Source organism: Carlito syrichta, unplaced genomic scaffold (assembly GCF_000164805.1).
Source record: "Carlito syrichta isolate Samal-C Ts95f unplaced genomic scaffold, Tarsius_syrichta-2.0.1 Scaffold143521, whole genome shotgun sequence".
NCBI lineage: Eukaryota > Metazoa > Chordata > Mammalia > Primates > Tarsiidae > Carlito > Carlito syrichta.
Window position 1 is genome coordinate 162,373 of NW_007087617.1, and position 25,372 is coordinate 187,744.

Sequence of the window (25,372 nt, forward strand, 5' to 3'; positions counted from 1 at the left end):
AAACTGTTGGCTCTCAGAAATGAACAGGCCGATTTGAACCAAAAGTTAGACAAAATACAGAATTGCAACAACAATAAAAAGCAATTTAGGAAGGATGAAGCCAAGTGGACAAGCCAGCTTTATAAAATCACTGTTCTGGGACTGATCAAGTCGGTTCCCTAATCTCAAAAGCCAAACCAAAACAAAGCATGTTGACTTACATTGCTTCTTTAGTTCTTTTAGCTGCTGCTTATACTGCACAAATTTTTCATTATTTTGAAAGTCTGCATCAGAATTCTTGCTCTGTAAAGCCAAAAATTTCTTCTCCACTAGCAATTTTAAATCTGGGATATTTTCTGGACGCTCTTCTTTTACCTAGAAGACAACAAAATTACCTGAGTTGAATATTAACCATAATAGTGCTAACAAAGTTTTGTAACATTGCTTTTAATCTCATTTAATTCAAAAAAAGAGTAATGAATAGAGAACAAAACATAATCTTCCATACTTGATCTCAAACCAGGCGAAGAGGGAACCAAAGGGAGGCCCAACGTTTACCTGTATGATGACCACTTATGTACCTAGTCCTGAATTGCACCCCACATCTTGAAAATGAAATAAAATAAAAATCTTCTGAACAGAGCACAAGGGAGGCTGAGACTTGTTCCAGAACGGACAGCTAATAAACACCAAAGGGGGTCCCTTGCCAGCCCATCCACTCGTCCCACTCACTTTCTTAAGCTACTGGCCCTTCAATGATCCATTAGCTTGCTGTCTCCTGATAACTACCAGAGAAAACTGCCAACGCGGCAACCCCACCACCCAGGTCTGTGCCGTGCCCTCCCCACGCGACAACGGTTATTCCAACCTTCATTGCCAGTGCTTCTCTTCTGGCCCCCAGCCCCAGCAGGCGAGAGAAGTCGAGGCTTTAACCTGACCTTCCATAATTTCCTGCCCAACACGGAATAAGTATCCCCTCTGTTCTGTTCAAAGCTAAACTCTCAACCTACTCCCTCCCATTATGTCCCAGTATTACAAAATTTTCAAACATGCAGGAAAGTTGAAGGAATGGCACCGTGAACAGCCGTTCATCTGCTTCTGAGGTGCCACAATTGGCATTTTGCTGTTCGTGCTGTCACCTATCCATCTATTCACACCCCTCAGCCTCGTTCCTTTTTTTTTAGTTTTAAAACAAAGCTTACTGGCGAGAAAAGGAGAAGGAAAAAGGAAGATTCATGGCAGAAAGACCTGCCATGGGCAAGCTTTCCAAAGAAGAAGAACTGCGTCAGCCTTGTTCTTAAGTGTGTTCTTAATCACCTCCTCTTCACCTCCTTCAGAACTTTCCTTCTCTATGGGCTCTTCTCCCAAAAGCCTTTACATCGGCTCTGCACTCCCACATTTTAAAACAACCCCACATGAACCCCTGTTCCCACTCCTCCACCCCAGGTACTACCTGTTCATATTCTGCCTCGTCGGGGAACAAAGGCACCTCTGTTCCCACCTGCCCTCGTCACTCTACACCAGCTGCTACCCACCACTTCACCATGCAAGTTCCTGGTCCGTCTCATCACTGGCCCTCTCCCGATGCTCCTGCCACCAAGCAAACTGACCAAGCGCTCCACTGTGCTCCGAGGTGCCTCAGACAGACTTCTACCTCCGAGGTGCCTCAGACAGACTTCTACCTCAGTCCCAGGAATATTCAATTGCTCTTATTTTTATGTCTTGTTTCCCTAATAAAGCATAAACTCTTTGAAAATGTCTGCTCTATTATTGTGTTGCCAATGCCCAGCACACAGTAGGCAGTACTCTATATGTGTGTTTCAAATTAGTTAACCTCGTTCGCTACAAATATTCTTACCCACTAAAAGCCACAATTTACTGACTGCTACTATTATTAGTAGAGCATACAATACAGTGTCTGAGCTAGAAGACAACTTAGAGACCATCTAATCTTGATCTCCCTTTTCTCCAGCTTCACAAATAAATGATATAGAAAGAAGTCAAATGATTTACCTCCTACTGTCCAATTAGGGGCAATGTTAAGACTTCAAGTTAGATACAGAGAAGTTCTTGGCTTTGCTTCCAGTCAGTGGGATATCTTTCTAATCTCTCTGAATCTGAGAATCGGTGCAAGATAATAAGATTATCTGCAGCTTATCTGTTGACTAACTTATGTCAGAGAGAAAAATTATATCATCTTATTTTGCTTAATTGCTATGCATTTTGACTAGCTAAATAAAAAATGAGAATTAAGCGTGAAACCAAAACACCTAAAATTGATATCTACAGTGCACCAAGTGTAGGAACTATCTTATCCTGTGCTGACAACTTCAACCAGGCCTGGACTCACTCTAAAAGGAGTCCTGAAAAACACAGAGAGGTTCTACTGGCGGGCGTTAACATGTAGTTCAAAATGGAAAGTCAGTCCTGTAAGGCTAAATAACCAACACAGCTCAGTTTGGAAAAGAGAAGGCTGAAAGGCGACTTAACCATGCCTTCTGTCTCAGGAATAAGAGTCACCCTACACATTGACTAGCTACCCTCTCTCTCTACATGGTAGGACAAGATGAAACACGTTCAGAATTGTAGCATGAAGAGTTTAGAGTAGACCTAGAAAGTGAATCTCTGGCACTCAAAAAACGATTATAGGTTCTCTTTCTGGATTTACACAATAAAAGGGACTCATATCCACCTGAAACAACAGAAATATTATAGCAAGGCATTCAGATGTACCTTCTCAAGGTCTTTGACCAATCTGAAATTATGTAATCTGGGATGATCCAAAAAACCTGACCTGAGCCAGGCACAGTGGCTCAGACCTATAATCCCTGCATTTTGGGAGGTGGAGACAAGAGCCCAGGGGTTCGAGACCAGTTTGGGCAACTTGGTGAGACATCGTCTCTATAATAAATCAAACAATTAGGCAGGCAGAGTGGCATGGGCCTGTAGGTGCAGCTACTTGGAAGGCTGAGGTGGACGGATTGCCTGAGCCGGTCGAGGATGCAGTAATCGTGAGTGTGCCACTGCACTCTAGTCTAGGCGACAGAGTGAGACTCAGGCTCAAAAAAAAAAATTCTGACCTGAGCAGAAAAGCAAAATCCCAATGTTCTTTTTCATATGAGGAGTTGGGTGGGGTTGGTGAAGAAGGAAAGGACAGGCATTTTGAGATGTGAGAACACAACAGCCTGTAATACAACTAGGATAAAGCTGAACAAACCAAATTTAGTGATTCAATGTATTTTTTCTTCCATCGCCAGAACCTCCAGGAAAAAAGCTGTAATGCACATGAATTCACTGCTGCAAATACTTTCTCTGAAAATCTGCTGGGGTAGTTGGGATGGTTATCCACTGCAAAGAAACTTACTGTATGCAAGCCATCAAAACAAGAGTGCCAAAAACATTCAACTATCTGTTTAAATCAATAAAATCAATGGGCACTAACGATCTGAAATGGCTTCTTGCTTTGTTTAAGAAAAGTGGACACGGGAGGAGGAGAAAAAGTCTCTGAGTAGCCATTCATGCCTGTTATCTAGTAGGAAAAGAGAAAGATGGCCCTCTTCTCCGAGGACGAATTTTGGATCCTCAAAGAAAGCTGAGCTGGGTGGAGAGGATCGATGCGATCACTAGGTCCGGCTCTTGGCTAAGAATAAAGTCCCTAGATACAAGACTTAAAACCCGAGGGAATCAGAAGATGCTAGGTGTGTTAGGTTATCTCGACTGCCTTGACAAAGTACCACGGGTCAGGTGGCTTGCACAACACAAACGTAACTCCTCACCGTTCTGAAAGTCAAGATGCCGGAGGTCGAAGCATCAGCAGGACAGGGTCCTTCGAGGCCTCACGGCTTGGCCTGTAGACGACGTCTCCCCTGTGTCATCGCAGTTTTCCCTCTGTGGGGGTCTGTGTCTAAATTCTCTCAAATAAGGGCCCAGTCAGACTGGATTAAGGCCTACATAACGACCTCATTTTAACTGAATCACCCTGCTGAAGATCTTACCTCAAAGTGTAGTCAAATTCTGAAGTACTGGGGATTAGGGCTTCTACGTGAGAATTCAGAGAAACACAATTCAGCTAACACATTGACAAGAATCCGAATTTTAAAACAGTCATGGGTTATGACTCTTTCTGCCATTATGATTTGAAATTGAGAGAAACTACTAAGGAACTTCTCTCAGCGGGCACTGGACTTACGCACTGAGAATCAAATGCTGCCCTTGGGAGAGAAAAAGCCAGGCTTTTCTACACCACCCACGTATTCAGTGAGCCCTTTATGCGCTAAGCACGGAGCTAGAAGGAAAGAAGACCGGATGAGACCTGACCCGACAGAGGTGTAGAAGGGCACCACCAGGCTTTAAGGAGGGAAGTGGTAATACCAAGAGAATTAAGCAAAAACCGATGACTGCAGGTAATGCATGGAGGACGCATGGCAGACCAGGAGGGAGAAGTGACTGCTGTGTATTAGCTAACGAGGGGCTGGCAACTTGGTTGACTGGGATGCTTTCTTTGAAGCAGAATCGCCAAACTTTATGGTGAGAGGAAGACAAAGGCCTGATGATGCCTCCGAAATTCTTAGCAAGGGCAACCAGTGGCAAGCCGCTTTCTTGAGAAAGCAGTGGTATCACAAAGCCTGCACGTGATCTGAGAGGAGATACCCAGCAAGCCGCTAGAAGGACATTTAGGACAAGGGTGTGGGAAGCAAAGGGGAGCATGTGAAGGCGCTCTGCCCAAGTAAAGAGGAAAAGCAGGAGCAAGGAGTGCTACAGACCACAGACGGACAAAAGGAAAGGGCTTTCCAGAAGAGAGGGGCTGGCCCTCGGGGAAACGATGCAGGCGCTCAGGCGGGAAGAGGGCCCCGAGGGAGCGCTGGATTAAGGACCAGGACTGTGCCCACCAGGGGGCGTCCCCAGCAGGGCACCTGCCTCGGTACCTGGCATGCGCCTGCTGCACAGGGGGGGACAACGCGAGTGAGCAAAGGTCCTGCCGGAAGGCCAAGTCACACGTGTCGAGGTGCGGCAAGCGGGCGGCGAGTTTTGTGTGACAGATGAACCCAGTCTGGGCAGAGGAAGAGCCGCGTGACAGCAGCGGATGCGGGACAGGGAGGCCGCAGCCTGCTGACTCGCGTAGGGGCAGCAGCAGCTCCAGGAGAGGCGAGGAAGGCAGGGGAGGAGCGGAGAGGCGGAGCTTGGCCAGCACAGGCCCCGCCGCAGCCCGGGCTGTGGATTCAGACAGGCCACCAGAGTCCTGGATTTCTCTCCTCTCTTAGTCAGGAGTCAGAACACCCACCTCAGCCTTGGGAAGACTTGACTAAGCCACGCCTGTGAGCGACGCTGGCACATGCTGGTGAAGACACTGTGTTCTTCTCCTGCCACCTTCAGCACAGAGACTTGAACATGTTCGTGGAGAAGGAGGAGCTGATGAGGAAACATGCAGCAAACACACTAGAGAAAGCAAGTAGCAGATCTCATCTGAGAAAGCCACTCAAGTACGGGGGCAGAAAACAGAGACTGCAGCCAGGGGAAGCATGGTGGCAGTCTTCAGCAGGTGTCAGGATGCCAACAGGCTAGACAAGCAGGCTGCAAGGGAACCAGGTAACTGCAGGACAGCGGGGAGCAGTAAGGACTGGGGAGGGAGGTGGTTTCAGCCTGGGGCCCAGTTCTGATGACTGCGCCCCGTGGAAAGGCAAGGCCGGATTTTCAAGTCAGTCAGAGATCGAGACTTGTGGGAGACATCCGCTGGGTTCTAAAACAATGTAGAGCACTGTGGTGAGGAACAGAAGGCAAACAAAGCAGTACAGCACTCTTGATGCAGAGAATACCCCACGGGTATGGTGAGCACTGCTGGGACTAGTCTTGCTGCACTCCTCTCTGTATGCATCTCCAGGTGGCTGGACATTCAGGTCTGCAGCTCAGCGAGACTGACATGGCAACACCCACAAGGAGGAACCAGTGTGTGGACTTTAATGGAAACCATGGAAACGAACGGATCACCAAGGAGACTGGATACACAGAAACAGCAAAAGGCCTAAGACAGAACTCTGGAGAACTCCGCACTTAAGGGCAGCTAGAAGAGTCGCAAAAGAAAAAACACAAACGTTAAGAGGATAATCACAACTAAGTGTCCACAAAGTCCAAGAGGAAGTTCAAGATCTTTCAAGTGCTACAGAGAAATCAGGCTAAATCAGGATAAGCGGCATCCATGAGACCTGCTTTGAGTCACTGGCGACTCTAGCAAAAGCAGAGATATGCACACAGGCTGACTCAAACATCCGCATCTTTGTTTAAATAATTGGAAAAAAAAAAGAAACACAGGAAGAAACACATAAATCCCAGAAGTTCCACAGACTCTTCAAGAATCTTCTCAATTTTAGCTCAGAATCATTTGTGAATATTTAGCCACAACTAATTGAAACCCAACACTCCTGTGTCTCAGCATTTTTCCAGGTCGTCAAGGAGAAGGCGAGAGAAGACATTCAGTGAGCGGACTGTCCACCACCAACTCAGGCCCGGGGGCGCTCTGTCTCTCTAAGTAGAGGCTTATTGTTTTAGGAAAAAAGATAATGGTAGAAACAAAAGGCAGAACTCAGTCCTCAGCAAAGCTGAAGTCATATGTGACTTTTACCACGCTTTAACATAATGTCAGATATGCTTATATGACGATAACTCATTTCTTTCAGACAATATTGTATGCATATGTAACTACTCAAAGTGTGTCATTTTATTGCCACAGGGCAAAGTCAAGGTCTCCTGCTCCTCCAGTTATCATTACTGCCTTAAAGCCACCATTTCACTGGAAGGGGAGATGGCAGGATGAAGGGATATTAATGAGCTGAGTCACTCATACACTGTCTGAATCATGTGAGAATCTAGTATAAAATTAGTGATTCCTGTAACCCAACCAAGACTCAGATTTACCTTCTCTAAAATGGCAACTGTTAGATGTTTAGCTCCCAAAATAACATACAACCAGTACTTTACACTTTGGAAATGACACCGCCGTCAGAGGAGCATTAGGGCCACACACTAGCAACAAGCAACTTGCTCTGTGTCCTGCTTAGCACACTAAGTGTTCCAGTTTCCAATTCATAGTCAGCTTGAGCTACCATTACAGGACCTGCTTTCATGCTGGAAATCCAGAGGGAATTGCCTCACTGGTCCTAAAACACTCATTCAACAAATATCTACTGAGTCCCGACTGGGTGCCAGGCCTTGTGCTCAGCACCGAGACATTTATGGAAGTTGGTCCACACTTACAACACATCACCAACCCAACTGGTCATGCACAGGGTAAAGTTAAACAGGCCAACACTGCCTCTACCTTTATATGGCAAAAAAGCTAGGTCAAGTTTTTATTAAAAGGCATATCCATGCTAAGAATTGCTGTGCTTTCACTGGGTAGAGCCTAACTGCCTGTATGTATGGAGACACATGCACTTATACAGAGTTAATACAGGGTCTTTGCCCTGTTTAAAAAAAAAAAACAAAAACCTCACACACGCTAGCGATGACCACGTGACTCACCGCCCTTTATCTCATGCCAGCTTCTGCGTGGTCTGCACAGCTTACACTGAACTCTGCAGGACCAAACTACCTGTGGTGGAGTACACTTCCTACTGCCATGATTTAGCATGGGTCTGACTTTGGACAAAACACTCGAGAGAGAATACTTCCTTGTTGAGCATGATGACACATCAAGGGGACTTCACGGTGTGCCAAGGTGTTGTAACTCACCAGGCCTGGGCAGCTGCCAACTAGACATGGAGACACCTCTCCTCCTTCAGGACTTTGAGAACAATTTTGAACAAAATAAGCTTAACCATGTGTGAGCGTGCTGTTGGACACATTCAAATGGCCCCATCCTATCAGAATAGACAGTTGTCCAACAGATGGCCGCTGAATGAGGCAACCTGCCATCTATGTGCATCTGTTACTGAACACTGACGCTGTTGAAAATTACTCCAATAAATTTCTCATGGTGCCATGCCCACTATAAGATTACGACCAACCAGAATGACTGACTTACACAGCATGCAGTGTTAGGACAGCCACATTATGAGAGAAGAAACCAAACTGATTTTGCTTCTCTGGGTTTTTGTTTGTTTCAATATGTTTTGCTCTAGTAGAATTCACAGAAAGGCACATTATTTATTCATTCATTCGTTCATTCAATAAATATTTACTGAGTGTCCACCGCACATAGGAACTGTGCCAGGCATTGGGGATGCGACGGTAAACAGACGAAGCCAGTCCCTGTTGTTCTCAGGGGGTTTGGATCCAACAGCCAAACAAACAGGTCATCCCAAACTGTGAGGAGTGCCGTGAAGAAGCCACATCAGAGGATGCGAGGGCCTGGAACACATCACCACGGAGCCGCCATTTCACAGGCAATCTTCACAGCACTCCATCTGAGTACAAGCCATCCTGAGGGCGAGGGGGTGAGGATTACTCCCACTGTTACTCACAAACACTTTGCCCTCATACAGCACTCCTCTGAGTGCAAAGCCTTGTACACACAGAAGTATCATTATGCCAATTTCACAGATATGAGGCGGGGGCAGCTCAGCTCACAGCAGGTAAGCGTCTTGCCCAAGGTCATGGTGAGTCAGTGACAGCCCGTTTCAACTCATTCAAACCGCTTTCCAACACAAATGCGTTGTTTTACATGTGCCTCCAAGTAACAACCCAGAACCTTAGTTTTATGAAAACATACATGATTTCAGACATAGATTCCAACCTTTACTGGGCGCTTGCCAGTTCTCATATGAAGAGGCACTGTGAATCTGAAGCTGCCCTTCCTGTCCACCATGCCTCCGCCACCCACAGAAGGCCTGCAAGCCTTATTCATCCCCATAGCATGTCACCCGAGATTTTACGGTGAGAGAGCACGATGACAGGTTGACGCTGAAGGGACTCTCTGTCCTCCCCACGTGCCCCCCCACCCAGAAGACGACCTTCAGCAGGCCGAGGCTGTCTCCTGGTGGGCCAGGCCCAGTGAGCGTCAGGAGGCCAGGGGGCGGGGCCCACAGGACACTCAGAACCTCTTCTCCCGGAGCCACAATACGCAGGCCCTGGAACCAAAGCGCAGAAGACGAATGAGGTACACATCTTCTCCCCCCTCATCAGAAGACGAATGAGGTACACATCTCCTCCCCCCTCATCAGAAGACGAATGAGGTACACATCTCCTCCTCCCTCATCAGAAGACGAATGAGGTACACATCTCCTCCCCCCTCATCAGAAGACGAATGAGGTACACATCTCCTCCCCCCTCATCAGAAGACGAATGAGGTACCCATCTCCTCCCCCCTCATCAGAAGACGAATGAGGTACCCATCTTCTCCTCCCTCATCACACCCAGTGGCCAACGTGCATTTTTTTCCTCCATCACCGCAGCTCTGGTTCTGCTGGCTGAACAGTCTCAGCACCCAAACGAGAATGATTTCCCCCATGGTCTCAACAATGCCTCCCCTGATCTGGAAGCTTCAACTGCAAATTAGCAACCCTGAGTTCCTCAAAACACCGATCAACAGTCTGTTCAATCACTAAATCCACTAAGTTACAGAAGCAGTGGGATAATGGATCTCGATTTTCAAGGGTGAAGAGGATTGTCGCTGGGAGCAGGGAGGCGTGGACTCTGGAATACCACCTAGTCTTGCCACATCCACAGTGAAAGATGACGGAAGACAGGAGCAACTGCACACAGGCAGGACCACCAGGGACTCAGATCCGCAGGAAGGACTCCCCAGGCATGGCAGTCAGATACAAACCTTGTCGGGAAACCCCTTTGGGTCTCCTCCCACTGTGGGAACTTTTCTGTCCTCTCAGTAAACCCTGCTTTCTCAAGCAAACAAACAAACAACAACAACAACAACAAAACACTGCTAGTCAGCTGAGAGCAGCAGCCTGGGGGCAAAAAGATAGTGAGGTGGAGAGGAGAGAAAGGGAGTTAAATGGAATCCAACAGGGCTCAGAACCAACGGCAAACGCTAAGACTGAAGTCTCTACTCACATTTCTTCCTTGGTTTGATATGTACATATCTAAGTTTTGAACTAATCTCTCCCTCACCTTTTCTCCCAGTACTTTATAAAAATAAGTTGGTAGCTCACTCATTACAGAGGAAATATTAATATTCCACAGGGAACATTAACAAAAGAAATAAGCTCCCGGACTTGGAGCTAGAAACAATAATTGGTAATATGCTCTATTATCTGCCCCTTTGGGGGAACACACTTTTCATTTTTGTGAAAAATAGCAGCAACAGGTTAGGAGAGAGCATTTTGTTACTGATGTCACTGTTTTTGTAAACTTACGTCTGGAAGACAAATGTATGCAGAAGTTGAGTATCCAGGCCTGCCTGTCTAGAGTTTTTTGAACACCTTCCCTAAGTCTGGAGAATTTCTCCCCTTAAGGGTGATACTGACTGGGGTAAGAGCCGGAAATTTGCTCTCGCAGTGCCCCTTGCAGCAGGAATACGGATCTGCCACCTTGGCACTTTGCCTGCGGGATTTCACTTCCTGAGAGTGACATGAGGGAGGTGCAGCACAGAACCTGGAACTCGATTATCCAGGGATTGGACTTTTAAGTCCCTGTTCTGCCTCAGACCAGCTGTGTCATCTTGGGCAAGGCACTCAGCCTGTCCAAAAAAAGAAAATCAAGTCCTTCTATAACTCTACTTAAGTCAGGGGTTGCCAGGAGTAGTAAATGAATTAACGTACGTCAAGTACTTTGAGTTTTAAAATCCAATACGGTAGCCACCAGCCATATGTAGACATTTAAATCTACATTAATTAAAATTAAATAAAATTAAAAACCGAGTTCCTCAGTGGCACTGCCACATTTCAAGTACTGAATAGCTGCATGTGGCTAGTGACTGCTGTCCTGGACAGTGCAGACCGGACATTCTATCACCGCGGCAAGTGCTGACTTAGAGAGTACTTCCTGGCGCTCAGTAAGTTTTCAAATGGTAACTGCTGCTATTATTATTATTGGTATTCTTATGGTCACATTGTTATTGCCATCACTATTATTACAGCAAGTTTAAGCTGCAGCCGAACTTAAAATCTAGGAGACAGAGAAGGAGCAATTTTAAAAATGCAGTCTGATGAGAACTAACGGTAGCATCAGCAGCAGCAGCTGTGCTCAATTGTTTGTTATTGGCAAGGTAGTGAGCTAAGCACTTCACACGGATTATTTTATTCAATCCTCCCAAGCAAACACAATGTGAGGCAAGCACTAATACACCCTATGTTACAGACGGCAAAACTGAGGCTAAGGGGTTGACCAACTGCAAGTGGCCAAAGAGCTCAGACTGAAGCTGGGACTCATGGCACTGGCAGGCTTGCTGCAGCCCTACGGCCATGATACACCTCCCCCAGACCTGTCTATTCGCTTCGTGTCTACCGGGGTCCATGCATGATTTTAGATGCTGAGAACACGGTGGGCCACACAAGTCCCTGCCCCGGGGAGTCTGCCTTCTAGCTGGGTGGAAGAAGAAGATATAATTCGCCACATGGCAGTGGAGCCTGGAGAACAATTAAACAGGATGGGAACAGGTAAGCTCTTCTATGATGCAGACACCTGAAGAGCCAGAAAGTTGGAGTTCGAGTAAAAAAGGGGGTGGAAGGGGTGCTGGCAGGAGCTGAGGTGAGAAGCAAAGGCAGAATGTGGGTGGGCAGATGAGGAGGGCTTCGGCCTTCACTGGGGGTTGTGAAAGTTTTGAGCAGAAGAGCGAGAGGGTCTTTTTTTGGTGAAAGGATCATTTTGGCTGTTGTAATGAGAACAGATTTTAGGGGAGGAGGAACAGAAGCAGGAGACCAGTCAAGAGGCTATGGAGGCATCTGGGCAAAAGGTGATGATGGTACAGATTAGAGTGAGAGCAGCAGGAAGAGCAAGAGGCAGTCGGACGCTAAATGTATTCTGAAGGTAGAAATGAGAGGCTATCGTGATGGATTGGATATGGGCTGTGAATCAGTCAAGGAACTACGGACAACTCTGATTTCTGGTTTGATTACATGGAAGAATACAGTGGCCATTTTCTGTGATGGGGAAATCTAGAGGAACAGGTGGGTTTGGAGAAAAGTCACCAAAAGTCTGGTGTGGGAAGGCTGAACGTACAACGTCTATGGGAGTAAAGTACAGTGGGGATGAGAAGAAAGTGTGCATCTGAGATGCAGTTCTGGAGAGCGGCTGAGCCGCAGCTGCAGACGCCATGAAAAGCAAGGGCGTGCAGGACGCACGGGAGCACGCAGGAGCCCACGAGAGCAGGATCCACTCGGTGGATGGAGACCCACAGGGAGGGCTGCCAGGGCAAGGAAGAGCTGGCCACGTGCAAGTGGAAGAAGGGCGCTCCCAGTAGGCAGCGTGCTGAGGCCAGAGGCGAGGGAACATTCCAAGAACTCTAGGAAAGAAGAGTAAACATGGAGGCTGGGAGGGAAGCGGGCACATGGGCCACAAGGAGAAGCCAGAGCCCAGCCCGAGTTCAGAAGGTCCAACTGAAGAAGGCAAGGTCATGGGCGGGCAGGCACGACAACCGCATGTGCGTGTGAGAGGATCGGGTGGGCAACCAGACAAGACACACAGCAGAGAAGAACCACACGCAGCAGGCGTGCCGGGAGGCTGTGCACGTGGGAATGCAGAGAGTCGGTTACACTGAGAACTGGCAAAATGTGGAGAGGATATGTGCAACACGAGGGGCTGGGAAGGCCAAGGGCCACAGCGAGACTTCGGACATGAGCCACTGGGCGGATGACGCTGCCATTTACGAAGGGACAGACTCCCAGGAGGACAGCAAGGGGAAACTTCCCTGTGGGACCCTGGCTTAAGGACCCACAGCACATCTCAGTGGAGAAGGCCAGATGCATCGTGGAGTTCAGGTGTGTGGTGCTCAGACAAGAAATCCGGAAGGAAGCGGAGAGGAAAGCTGGCGGCCTGAGGAGTGCATGAGCTGTGAGCACAGATGCTCTTTCTCCGGGGAGTGCACAGTGTGACGGGAATGGGAGGCCAGGGACGGGAGGAGGGTGAAGGCGTGCTGGTGGAGGGATGAGGGAGACTGCGCTGATGGGGGCGTGGTCGGGGGCGTGGCCAGAGGCTCGAAGAAAAAGCTGTGTGATCACCAGGGGACTCACACCAGGGGACGTGACAACCAGGAAGGAGGGAGCAGGCCAACAGCAGAGAGGCCAAGCCAGAGAGCGACGGGCCCACCCCAGATGTGTCATGGAGGCAAGATCCTGGCAGTTCACACCAAGGTCAGCCTCAGCTTCCTCATCCACACAGCAGCACTCGGTGAGGTGTGTTAAGCACCTCGGACAGCGGCCCACACACGCACCGCAGCAGGGTTTGTGTCGACCCCCTCGTCCTCTGCAGGTCAGGCAAGCAGGCTGAAGTGACAAGAACAAGGGCCAGGCACACAGGAGGACATCTACAGATGGAATGTCTGCGTCCCCTCCAAGGCCACAGGTTGGAATTCTCACCCCAAGGTAATGGTGTTAAGAGGTGTGGTGGCGCGGTGGCTCATACCTGTAAACCCAGCACTTTGGGAGGTAGAGGCTAGAGGAGTGCCCGAGTCCAGGGGTTTGAGACCAGCCTGGACAACCTGGTGAGACCTTGTCTCTACAATAAAGCAAACTAGCTGGGTGTGGCAGCATGTACCTGTAGTTCCAGCTACTTGGAAAGCTAAGGCGGAAGCCTTGGCCAGGCTCGGCAGGTCGAGGTTGCGGGAGTCATGCTCATGCCACTCCACTACTCCACTCCAGCCGGGGAGACAGATTGGACGCTGACTCAAAAAAACACAAGACAAAATCAAGGAGGGGTGGGGCCTCTGGGAAGGAACTGGGGCGCGAGGGCTTGAGGGCGGAGCGCTCGAGGTGGGGACCAGGGCCCTGCAAGAGGCTGCAGAGGGCTCGCTGGCTCCTTTCACCTCATGAGTACAAAGCCAGATGGCGCCCTCCGTGCACCAGAGAGCGGGCTCTTGCCAGACAACAAGCCAGCGCCTTCAACTGGAACTTTTCAGCCTCTGGAACTATGAGAAATGTCTGTCTGTTGCTCATGAGACCCCCAGCTTATGGCATTTTGTTAGAGCAGCCCCATCGGACTATGACAAATGTCCACGCAGTTCAACACTTTGAAAAGCAGCACCTGGGAGAAAAGACCCCAGTCTCTCTCCCTTTCTCCCTCCCTCCTCCCGAGGTTTCCTTCTCACTCCCACGCCACGCAGCTTACAACACAGACAGTCCTCAAGCCTGTCAAAGGGACCTAGTTAAGCACAGCTTGAAGGAGAGATTTACACAAAGAACTGTGTTTCTGCTGCCATTCACCACAGTTGTCACGAGCTTGTGACACAGACATTACACTCTTAAGAAAAGGCAGTTTAAACTCATGAGAAGTCCACGAAAAAAAGCATTCCACAGAAATCAAAACTAGTGACTCATGATTTCAAAAATTCTTCCAACAGGTTTTGAAATGATAAGCCAGGCAATGTTTATCAAATGAAACATCCTAGCTACATGATTAGGGAGACCTTTGGACGACCAACCCGCCCTTCAGCCCCAGTCGACACAGGCTAAATGAGGGTCGCAGGGACGCGGCCCGCATGGCACCCCACGACACCGTCCTACCAAGGACTAGAGTCTACCCAGCCTCTCACCCTCACCTCACCAAAGACCTGGGAGGCGGGGAACCGAGACAATGCCCCCAGCGCTTGCATTTCCCACATAGAAAATGCTGTTTCCTAAATCAGAAAATGCCTTCCTCCAAGAAAAAAGAGAAGAGTTGCACTATTTTTTCCCCAAATGTAGTTGAAACTATTTCCATCTCTTCAGCACAGTGTCTTTCATGGCCTCCTGGCCTTTGAGTTGACTCTGCAATTCTCTTAATGCAACGCTCCATACACAAAGCCTGTATACTATCTTCTGTTTCCTAACTGCTCTTTCTGTTTTACGCCAAGCTTGGGGTTCCCAGCATCAGAGTCCGAACTAACGAGCACTCCAACCTCCTCAGACACATCTGCATAACCTCCTCTTTACCCCTCAACGCAGTGGTGGGTGGTGATACTAACGACTGTCTGGTGGCAAAGCACCATCTTGCCTTAGAACCTGAGCCCTGAACTCCTGAAGGTGGAGTGGCAGAAGCACGCCTTGCTCCAGCCTTGGTGGGAGCGTCTGGCGGAAGGGAGCGCGTGGAAGGTGGTGGGGGGAGGGAACCATCCGTGGTGCCTCCTATCCTGAGGAACGAAGACCTGGGAGGAGAACACAGCAGTGCTGGCTTCACTGGAGCCCTTTCTTTCTCAGCATTGCGAGCCAGGGAGACCAGCCTTCCAGGCCTGGGCCCACCAGGGAGGGAAGCACCCCGGCCACACGGGGGCTGTTCTGTCCCGTGCCCCGTGTCTTCCCTGGTCCTCTAGGCACATGCTCCATGAACGATAGGGTCTTAATAACCAAAGAAACTATTCACCAAAGGGGGTGGGGGTGCGTAGTTTTCTTCCTTCTGTTCTTTCTAAGTATCCACCTGAAAACCCGTTTAGTATGACATCTAACTGAGAGATAAGCCAAATATCCCTTTTGAAGATGCGACAGTTTTCTTTAAATCTGTAAGTTCCCTTCCACAGTGCCACAAGGCTTCTGACATGCTAAGCCTGACTTCCAGGCCCTCGTCTCTACACCATACCACAGATCTCCAGTGCAGAAGAGGGCAGCCCGAGATGACGAAGTTGAATCTTTTTTCCTGTTTCACTCCTCCCCCAGAGGATGAAGCTGTGGAAGTAAGGCTACTCCAGCAGCTCATCTGTGCTCCTTACCACTGCCAGCTCCACTCACGTCAGTCCAGCAGTCAGATACCTTCCTTCTCTGCCGTTACCATGGCCTCTGAATATTTGAAATGTCTTCCCGCTAGCAGATCCATCCAACTGCCTTTTGCCTTCTAATTCACCTCCCATAAGAAGGGTCTCCTGACTACATGAAAATGAATTCTACCCACCACCAACCTGATCAAAAAGTTACAGTGTTATAACAAATTAAAGCAATAAACAAAACAAAAACCAAAGTCAGATGCTGCATAACCAACAGAGTACTTTTTAGCATAATGTATATAATTTAATTCTCATTGCTTAGAGAGATTAAATAACTTCTCCTTGCCAAACACCCAATGGGGGATGCACTACAGGGTGGCCCCTGAGCCTGGAAACGGATCATACTCCATCACAATGCACTGTAGGAGAACACCATTCAACCATGATGCTTCTAGACTCGCTGGTCCCATAAGATCCAGATCTCCTAGCCATCACCTAGTTTCCTTGATTCCCCGAATGTATCACTCTGCAAGTGTGGAAGAAGGCTGCAGTCAACAGAAAATACCATTTCATGTTGGGATGATACTTCAAAAACGTTCAGTCGGCTTTTGCATTCTCTTCCCAATTTAATTTCACAACAACCCTGTGCATGGCGGTTAAAAGAGACAATCAGTATTTCCCGAAGGCCTCGGATATGCAGCCTCACTTCTTCTGATGGCAGAAAGTTAAGTAGCTTACCTGCATCTGACTCACTCACTCTTTGCAACAGTCCTATGAGGGATCATTGTCCTCTCTTTACAGATAAGGAACCTGAGGTTATGAGGACAAGTCACTAATACAATGTTGCACAGGCAGTGGAGGGACAAGGAGACTAGGTCTTCTGACAAGGGTAGAATTCTTTTCACTACTCAGGGACACCATATGGACCATATTGCTGCCATCTTTCATGGAGAGATTTCTACCTCACTGTTGGTCGTAAACAAATCTGTGGAGCCATCTAACAAGAAGAAAAAAATTATTCAACCTGAGTTAACTAAATACAACTTAGAAACCACCTGGCTCATAGCAAGCACTGGAGAAATGTTGGCTAGGCTTACTATTACTACGGAAAGGACTGGATAGTCTAATAAATACAAACCATAAAGCACCTCATTCAAACCAGAAAAAGGTTTATTTCATTTTTATTTTACTTTAACTCTCTAAAATTCCTTCACATTCACACCACTTAAAAATACAACAAAGTTTTAAGAGGGTCAGTAATACTCGCTCTTCTAAAGTTTTTTTTTCATTTTAATATAACTATTACATATCTCAGCCTTCTTTTCCTCAAGTAGTTCTTTCATTCTAAAAGAATCTTCCCTCACACACGCCATGTCACTCTGAGGAGTCACTTTGTGTTTAGACTAAATTTCCAAAGCCCTTACCTTTTGGGAATTTATAATAAGATCACAAGTATATTTTATAACCAAGACTAGATTAAAACACTCTTACTCTGAAGTGAAAACTACAACTCAGAGTGAAGTCAATTAATAATATTCAACATCAATAAGGGTACCCAATCTCAAACCAGGAAGCTCAAACTTTACCTGTACAATGTCCACTTGTGTACCTAATCCTGAATTGTACCCCACACCTTTAACATAACATTTTTTAAAAATTCAAAAAATGAACAATATCCATCTCGAAACACAGAACTGGCCAGAAAAAAGCCTTGAATCACATGTCAAAAAGTTGAGGTTCAAGTCCCACCTACTGAGACGGAGCAAGCGACCTGATCAAGCCTCTCACCTCTCCTGAGGCTCAGAGTCACTAACAGCCGCCATGCCTGGCTTTGGAAGATCACTGGAAGAGGCTGGGGAACTGAAAGGGCTGTTTTCCTGCTGGGGCAAAGAAAGTTGGTTTCAGGTTCTTTCGGTCAAAGGGCCAGGGCACTGACGTATGGACTGGCCATATTTACAGATCTGGTTTGAGCAAATTGTGGGTAAATAGTAAATAAGTGGGGAAGTTAGAAGAGAAATGGATTCACTACCCTTTCTCCAGATCTGGGCTAAGGTCTCTAACACAGGAAACAAAGATACCCTACTACAAATGGGCTTTGTTGTAGCTTTACAGAAAGTGTACCACAATGAACTATTTATGGTTAAATCTTTTTTTTCCCTTTTTTATTGGCTAGTCTAGGCATACAGTCACTGCAGGTTATTTCTGTGGGAAACTGTGTTCCATGACTCAAGTCAGAAATCCAAACACTGGGAATGTGTCTTTCCTCATCCAAGAGTGAACAGGGACTCCCCTCCCACCCTCGATAGAATCAGAGTGTTTCTTTCACTCTGGCCATGTACATACAGGTTGTCAGAGGAGGCTGTCAGTGACATAGAACTGCCTTTCACTTTGTGGAGGCCGGGGGGCGGGGAGTCACAAAAGCCCTCCTGCCGCCGATCTCGATTTATCTCTATCGCCCCATAAGGTGTGCAAGACAAGGACTATTTACTATGATCCCATTCTAGACATGAGGAAGCTGAAGCACAGAAGTGCTGTGACTTGTCCAAGGTCACAACCCGGCAGAACAAGGACCCAAGGCCAGTCTTTAGGTCCCAGTCCAACAAACACTCATTGATCAGATGCCAACTGCACAGAAGAGGGGAGAGGGACGCAGGAACGACTGGCTTCCTTAGGCTGCAGATTTTGAATAGTTACATCTGACTTCGTGAATTTTCATTAATTTCATTCTTCAATGTTGTCTGATAGTCACAAAAACCAACAGAAAGTACAGAATGCTTCAAATGATTTACTCATTGTTAAATATAGATGTTCAACTCTGTTTCATAACAAAGTGACTCAGTGACTAAGCAGGCCCCATCTACTTGTTGAGATTTATGCAAAAACTCTTGGTGGGGGGTGGACAGGAATAAAGCCTTTACCAAAAAGTGACTAAAGTAAAGACAAAAAGTAAATGTGAATCTTACACATTTTTTCCTTCTAGCTTAAGCTGTGAGTTAGGAAAACAAATATGAGGAAAGTCACCGATCATCATTTATTCTAAGTTTAGGTGGCCTAGAAGAAAGAATTCGCCAGCTTAAATCACTACATGGAGAATATTTCCGTGACAAGAGAAAGAAGTTAAAAGTTAACAGGACAGAGCAGTAAGCCCTAGCCTTTATCCGGCACTTTTGCCTCGCCAAGACCTTTCACATATGCTATCTCATTTTTTAATCAAGAAACCACTTTGCGATGAATAGGGCAGATACTACTTGGGCGACTATACAAATGAGAAAAGAGCTAGTGACTTGCTCACAGTCTCGCGGCTGTCCAGTGGAGGGGCTCAGAACACACCTTGGCAATTCACCTGAACGTTAACCCCAGGCAACTTACTACTGTGGAAGGATCACATGACACTTGGCATTATAAAGGCAAAACAGCTTAATTTCATACGCTGACAGATTAGTTCCACGGCCATTACAGAAAATGTGGTATAACATTTTCTAATTTCATCTGTAGTATTTATAGGTGCTTGAAGCAGTATCTTAGGAATCTCTTCCAAGAGAAAACTGAGCATATGATGTTTCTGCTGAGGCGTTTAAAACATGGTTTAACTACACCTTATGTGTCAAATTTAATTTCTGGTTTTGCAAGAGAAGAATGCTCTGAGCACACCCAGAACACACTCCCCTCACAGTTCCCGTTTAGTACTTCACGGGGCCCCCCGGCTTCTGATTCTCTGATTCTTGTTGGGGGCTAAAATAAGCCTTAGGGCGACAGAGTGACCTGGTGGGCAGAGAGGGCCTGCTTCTTGGGCCAACAGCATTCCAAGAACCACACATAGCTGAGAACTGGAAGGCAGGTGCGGAAGCACATGGGTCCTTGCAGGTGTTAGCCAAGGGGAAGGCAGAAAGGAGCGTATCAGCATGTCTGGAAGTCAAGCATGTGGTGCAATTGGATTCCACCATTTCTGGTTTCTGAGTCAGATTTTAAGTAACACTGACTTGGTCTTTCTAAATGTCACTTTCCATGAGAAGATGGTTAAAGTTTAAGATCAAGTAAAGGATAAAAGAGATCATTAAATTAAGCACTGTTCATAATAACTGACTGGAGTGCTCTAGCCCCAGAAAAATAAACACAAGGATTTTCACTTTTCAAAGAATCTATAATATGTGATGGTGGAGGAAAAAGAGACAAAATTCAGAAAGATCCAGATAGGTGCGATAGCTCATGCCTATAATCCCAGCACTTTGGTAGGCAGAGGTAGAGGACAGACTGAGCCCAGGGGTTCAAGACTAGCCTGGGCAACTTTGCAAGACTTCATCTCTACAATAAACCATAAAAGAAAAAAAATTAGCCAGGCAGAGTGGCACGTGCCTGTAGTTCCAGCTACCAAGCCCTGCAAGTCGAGGCTGCAGTGGCCACGAGCGTGCCCCTGCACTCTAGCCTGGGCCACAGAGTGAGACCCCAACTCAAAAAGAAAAAGAGAAAAAATGCTCCAGTGGTTAAAGGGTTAAAATACCAGGTTGGCCCCAACACAAGAAGTACTGCTGGCTGCTCTGGGCTCCCAGGGAGAAACAAAGGAGAAAGAAACACCCTCCTCATCCAGGGCAGATCACTCGGCACCAGCTCCACTTCAGAACGGAGGTGCCTCCTCCCAGGGAAAGAAAGGCCACGCACACACACTCCACATCCAGCCCGACTCACAGAGACCAGGACAGTCGCTCGCGACACACCAGGAAAATGCATCAACACATGTCCTCTCCCAATCATTTTTTCCAAAGGGTGTTACTGATGAAGTAAATAAAGATCACTCAAAGGTGTAAGCAAGACAGTTCAACAGACAGCGTCACTAGGTACTCACACGCGGAGAAAAAGATATTTTAGAGCTGCACTTCCCGAAAATCTTCCCTTAAGTATCAAAGATAACGTCCAGTCATTACTAAATTGAAAATTGTGAATTTTTACTTGTTGTCTTTTATTTTTATTGTTTTGGAGTCATGGTCTCATTGCCGCCCAGGTTGGAGTACAGTGCTGCGATCATGGCTCACCACAGCCTCCAACCCCTGGGCTCAAGCAATCCTTCAGCCTCAGCCTCTCAAGTAGCTGGGACTAGGGGCGTGCATCATCACGTCTGGATAATTTTTCTCATTTTTTTGTAGAGACGAAGTCTTGCTGTAATGCTCAGGATGGTCTTGAACCCCTGGGCGCAAGCAGTCCTCCTGGTTTGGCCTCCCAAAGTGCTGGGATTCCAGGCACAAGCCACCGCACCCGGCCTGGCTCTCATCTCTAGGATGACCCCTCACTGCCATCAGCAAGCATGTTAAACGGCACTACGTCTTTCTTGCTACAGACACAGGTAGGGTCTTCAAGCCAGCCTGCCTAATGCCATGTTCTCTCCGGTCTCCACCCTGGCCCAGGGCCAAGCCCACCCAGCCCCTTCCAGGGGCGATGCTGCTGAGGGTACTCCGCTCCACCCCGTGCCCTCCCCTGGCACCGGGTCAGAGAGCTCTCTTCGGAGCAAAGAGGCTGCTCCCTCCACCTCTCAAGGAGCGCCATCCCGCCTTCCCCAAGGGTCTCCCGCTGCCCACTCTGCTCTCCAAACCTCGACGCAAAACACCCTTCCGGACGCCATTTGAACCTGGCCAAGGGGAATGAGTTCTCCTTTTCAGAGCCTTCTGGCAACTAGAGAAGTGAGTGCCACGGATCCTCTTCGGGCGCTTGCACACTACCGCTTTCATCCTGACTAGAACACTGTGGCCTCTCGATTCAGCCCGACTTTCAGAAGAAGCTGAGGCTCAGAGCCAGAGTGAGGAAAGCCAGAACGTAAGCAGATTCTCTTCCCTGACTCGAAATTTCCTACAGTTCTACTATTTCTGTCAAACGATTTCACTGTTAAAACTATTCTGAAGCTGCTTTTGTACACGTCAAGAGGCTTTTGTATCTTTACTGGACTAAGCAGTCTTTATTTTTTGTTTTTTGAGTTGGAGTAGCGTATATGGGAACTATCTAATTATGAGACTAGTAAATAAGCAACTGCAGTAGTGCACCCCCTCATCCAAGACCCCTGGTGGACCAAACCCTATGGAGTCACGTGTTGCATACACAGGGATTGCTCTGAAAAATGTGGCATTATGCATTTCATTGTGACGTGAACACTTAGAGCACACTTACACAAACCCAGATGGTGTAGCCTATTACATACCAGGGCTATGTGGTACAGCTATCACTCCCAGGCTACACACCTGTACAGTATGTAACTGTACTGAGTTCTGCAACACAATGGTAGGTATTTGTATAAACATATTTCAACACAGAACAGGTGCATTAAAAAGATGGCATTATGACCTTCCAGAACTACCAGCATCTATACAGTCCCCATAACTGAAACATTGTTGTGTGGTACAAGACTGATGAGATTAACAGCAGTAACTAATAACAACAAAGAACAATAACACTCTAGTGTAATACATTATGTGAATGTGGCCTTTCTCAAAGTACCCTACTGAACTGTCTTCACCTTCCTGGCAGTGTAGAAGGGACACAGCAGCAAGGGGCCGGATCTCAGCAGCCTACTCAGAATGGTGCACGATGTAAAATATATGAATTGCTTATACCTGGAATTTTCCAGTTAATATTTTTGGATCATGGTTGACCTCTGATCACTGCAACTGCGGAAGGTGAAGCTGCGGCCAAGGGGGCCACTGCACACCGTAAAAACAGACTCCCCCTGCGCCAGCCTCGATGTCTGACCCACGGCCCCCACGTGTCCACCCACTTCCTGCCTCTCTCCCGCAGTGGGCCTGCTCGGCGGCATTGCCAGGGAGTGGGGAGGCCTCCCTCTTCAGCTCTTTAATCCTCAGCAATTCCAGTAAGAAGTCTGATAGTGGAACAAGGCTCAAGGGACTAAAATGTGTGTGGACCCTGTGCGACGTCAGATATATCCAGGAGTACGCCGTATGAAGGTGCATGCCTACCATTTGGTAGCTCCAGTAGCTGTCTGGTGGATGGCCGGGCCCCGGAGGCCAAGGTGCTCAGCCATCACCGGACACCCGGTGCCTCATGTGGGCTGGGCCAGGCCTTGCAACAATCGGTGATTGCTTCCCATCAACCCCCCTCAGTCTTTCCTCTAAAATATTTCCTCCTCTCCTCTCCCCCAGATCATTACCCCACAGAGGGGTCTTGTTTGCTTCAAACAGACTCTGCCAGCCAAGCGATCCTCCCGTGTTTTAAAAAACGTTCCCTTCTTTTTTTCACAGTTGGAATAACATGCTGTCCTTTCAGAGGGCTGGCCCTTTCCTGGCCTCTTACACACACATCTCCAAGGCCCCTTTCAGGGAGTCTGATGCACACCCGCTCCACGGATGCCACAACAAACTCTCCCATGGACAAACTGCTGGACCCAGCTCTCTGCCTCCTTTGTAAAGTTAGAGGGGTGATGCTACAGCAGCCCTGCCAGGTGGACTCTGGAGAGCATCAGTCTCCCCCCAAGGAGGTTTTCTAGTTAACCATGCGTTGGTACTTTCTGAATATCCTCTTCCTTTGGAGAATCACGTTGCATAAAAGCATATTAAAGGCTTTGGAGTCTTTACGGAAATTCTTTTAATCAAGCATTCCCCAGACTTACTTGACCACAAAATCCCATTCTCCTATTATACTTATTTACATCCTGATTAGTCAGTATTACAGAGCAAACTCCTGAAAATGCCGCACCGGAGACAGAGTAATGTGCAGGAGAGTGTAGCTGTCCTGTAATTCCAATTACCATCCAGCACTTAGCACTTCCAAAACATGAAGATGGATTTCTATAAAGGATTTGTGAAAATCAGTCTCTGTGTAACATATTTTCACTTATTAGCAGCTGGATTAATTGGTGACCTAAGAAATTTTATATCTAGATTATTTTCTATAGAGGCAACTCAATTAGTGGAATATATTCAGAATATATTCAGACCTAACTCTGTGTATATTAGAAAAAATGTTCCCAAACACAATGTTAACTTGAGAATAACTGTACAGGGAGTCCTACGACCCTGAAACAGAAATTAATGACAGAAACAGACACATTCCTGGCCCACGTGGCTGAAGAGTGAATACCTCAAGCCAATCTTCCTTGCTTATTTCCACACCTGGGCAGTGTTCCCGTGGCTGAAAAGTTTCGACAGCGTGCTAAGCAGTCTCGTGGGGTGCTGAGTGCTGCGGGCAGGGAGTGGAGTAGAGGGTGGACTCCCAGCACTTCTCCGCTGCCTCCAAAAGCTTTCCACTAATCTCACTGCTTTGTCATCTCTCACCTGCTTGCCTTTTGCCGATGACAGTCCCTTCTCCTGTGCTCAGGAATCTTCCGTCCTCAGATTTGATAGCCCCCAAACGGATTCCTCTCCTCTCTCTGATGTCCATGATTCCCGGTGTCCAATAGAGTGGGGTGCAGTCTTCTTCTCAGTCAGCAGGTGACCATAAGCAGCACATTGCATCCTCTGGCCAGAACCACCTTCAGATACTATAAAATGAACTACTGGCTTTCTAGGAGAGAAATTCTCCTCAAATCTGGTTTAACTGAAATGGTAACATTTAAATGCCTGAAGATCTTACACGATCTGTCAGATGCAGCTGGCGTAGAAGAAAGAAAACACATATGCGGGGCTCTCCCAGGAAGTTAACATGTGAAAGCAGCATACGCTGAGACAGTGAGATGTAGGGGAGTCTGGAAAGTGTCTTGAGATCTTAAGTTTGTTAAAGAAAAATCTTACAAGGGCAGGCCATGATTTAAAAAACAAAACAAGAGCAACCCCTTCGGGCCTCCTCTCACTGTGGGAGCTTTTCTGTCCTCTCAATCAATCCTGCTTTAAAAAAAAAAAAGCCAAAGCAGAAAGTGAATCTGCAGCTCCGGCTCCTTTCTGTGCTTTAGGACCACACTGCCCACCAAAACCACGAGAAGAGAACCTGGGATCACGGACCGCTCAGGACACGGGGCACCATCTGGACTTGTTAGGCCGCTGCCATTCAGCCTCATGGCGCCCATGGTGTTCCCCTATGAGCATGAAGCCCGTGAAAACTGCAAGGACTACCCCTATTGACAGTGGCTGGGCTTTTCATCATCTCTTACTTGAAAAAACACATCCCTAAAAATAGATGTGAGGATTCCTTGGACTGGCTGGCACCCACCCTAAGGAAGTTGGAAGCCCACAGGATGGGATGACTGGATTGGTTTAAAACCATCAGAAACAGAATCCAAAACACATAGCACTCTCACTGGGTTTACTCAATACTTGAAAAGTCTCAGTTCAAGAGGAGCAAGCCCTGCTTAGAAGTAGAATATCACAAGTGAGGTCATCCTTAAATCAATGATGGCCATGACTTGCATTCTAAGCACAGTTCCAGGTACACAGTAGGCACTCAGAAATCTACTCATGAATGAATCAGCGACCAACTTTGGATAGATTGCTCAACTGCTCTATAATATAATGCTAACTTTCTATATACAAAGGTGCCTGATTTTTTTCAAATTAAGTCTGGGGATTGATCAAGGCACTCTGAAACTCTGATATCAAGACAATCAGAAATCAAATGCCGCCATTTCAAGCAAAAGCCACATAAGGACGTGACATATCATATTCGAGATGCAACTTTCACCTTAGGCATCAC

The 25,372-nt window shown here is 47.3% G+C and overlaps 1 protein-coding gene across 1 annotated transcript in view; it reads right to left on the reverse strand.

The window, feature by feature from the left end:
• The window catches only part of NSMCE2 (NSE2/MMS21 homolog, SMC5-SMC6 complex SUMO ligase), a 191,023-nt gene that overhangs the window by 145,778 nt on the left and 19,873 nt on the right, over window positions 1-25,372 (reverse strand). The window contains exon 6 of the mRNA XM_021708693.1: window positions 201-354. Coding sequence (XP_021564368.1) covers window positions 201-354 — 154 coding nt within the window. The remainder of the gene's footprint in view (window positions 1-200; window positions 355-25,372) is intronic.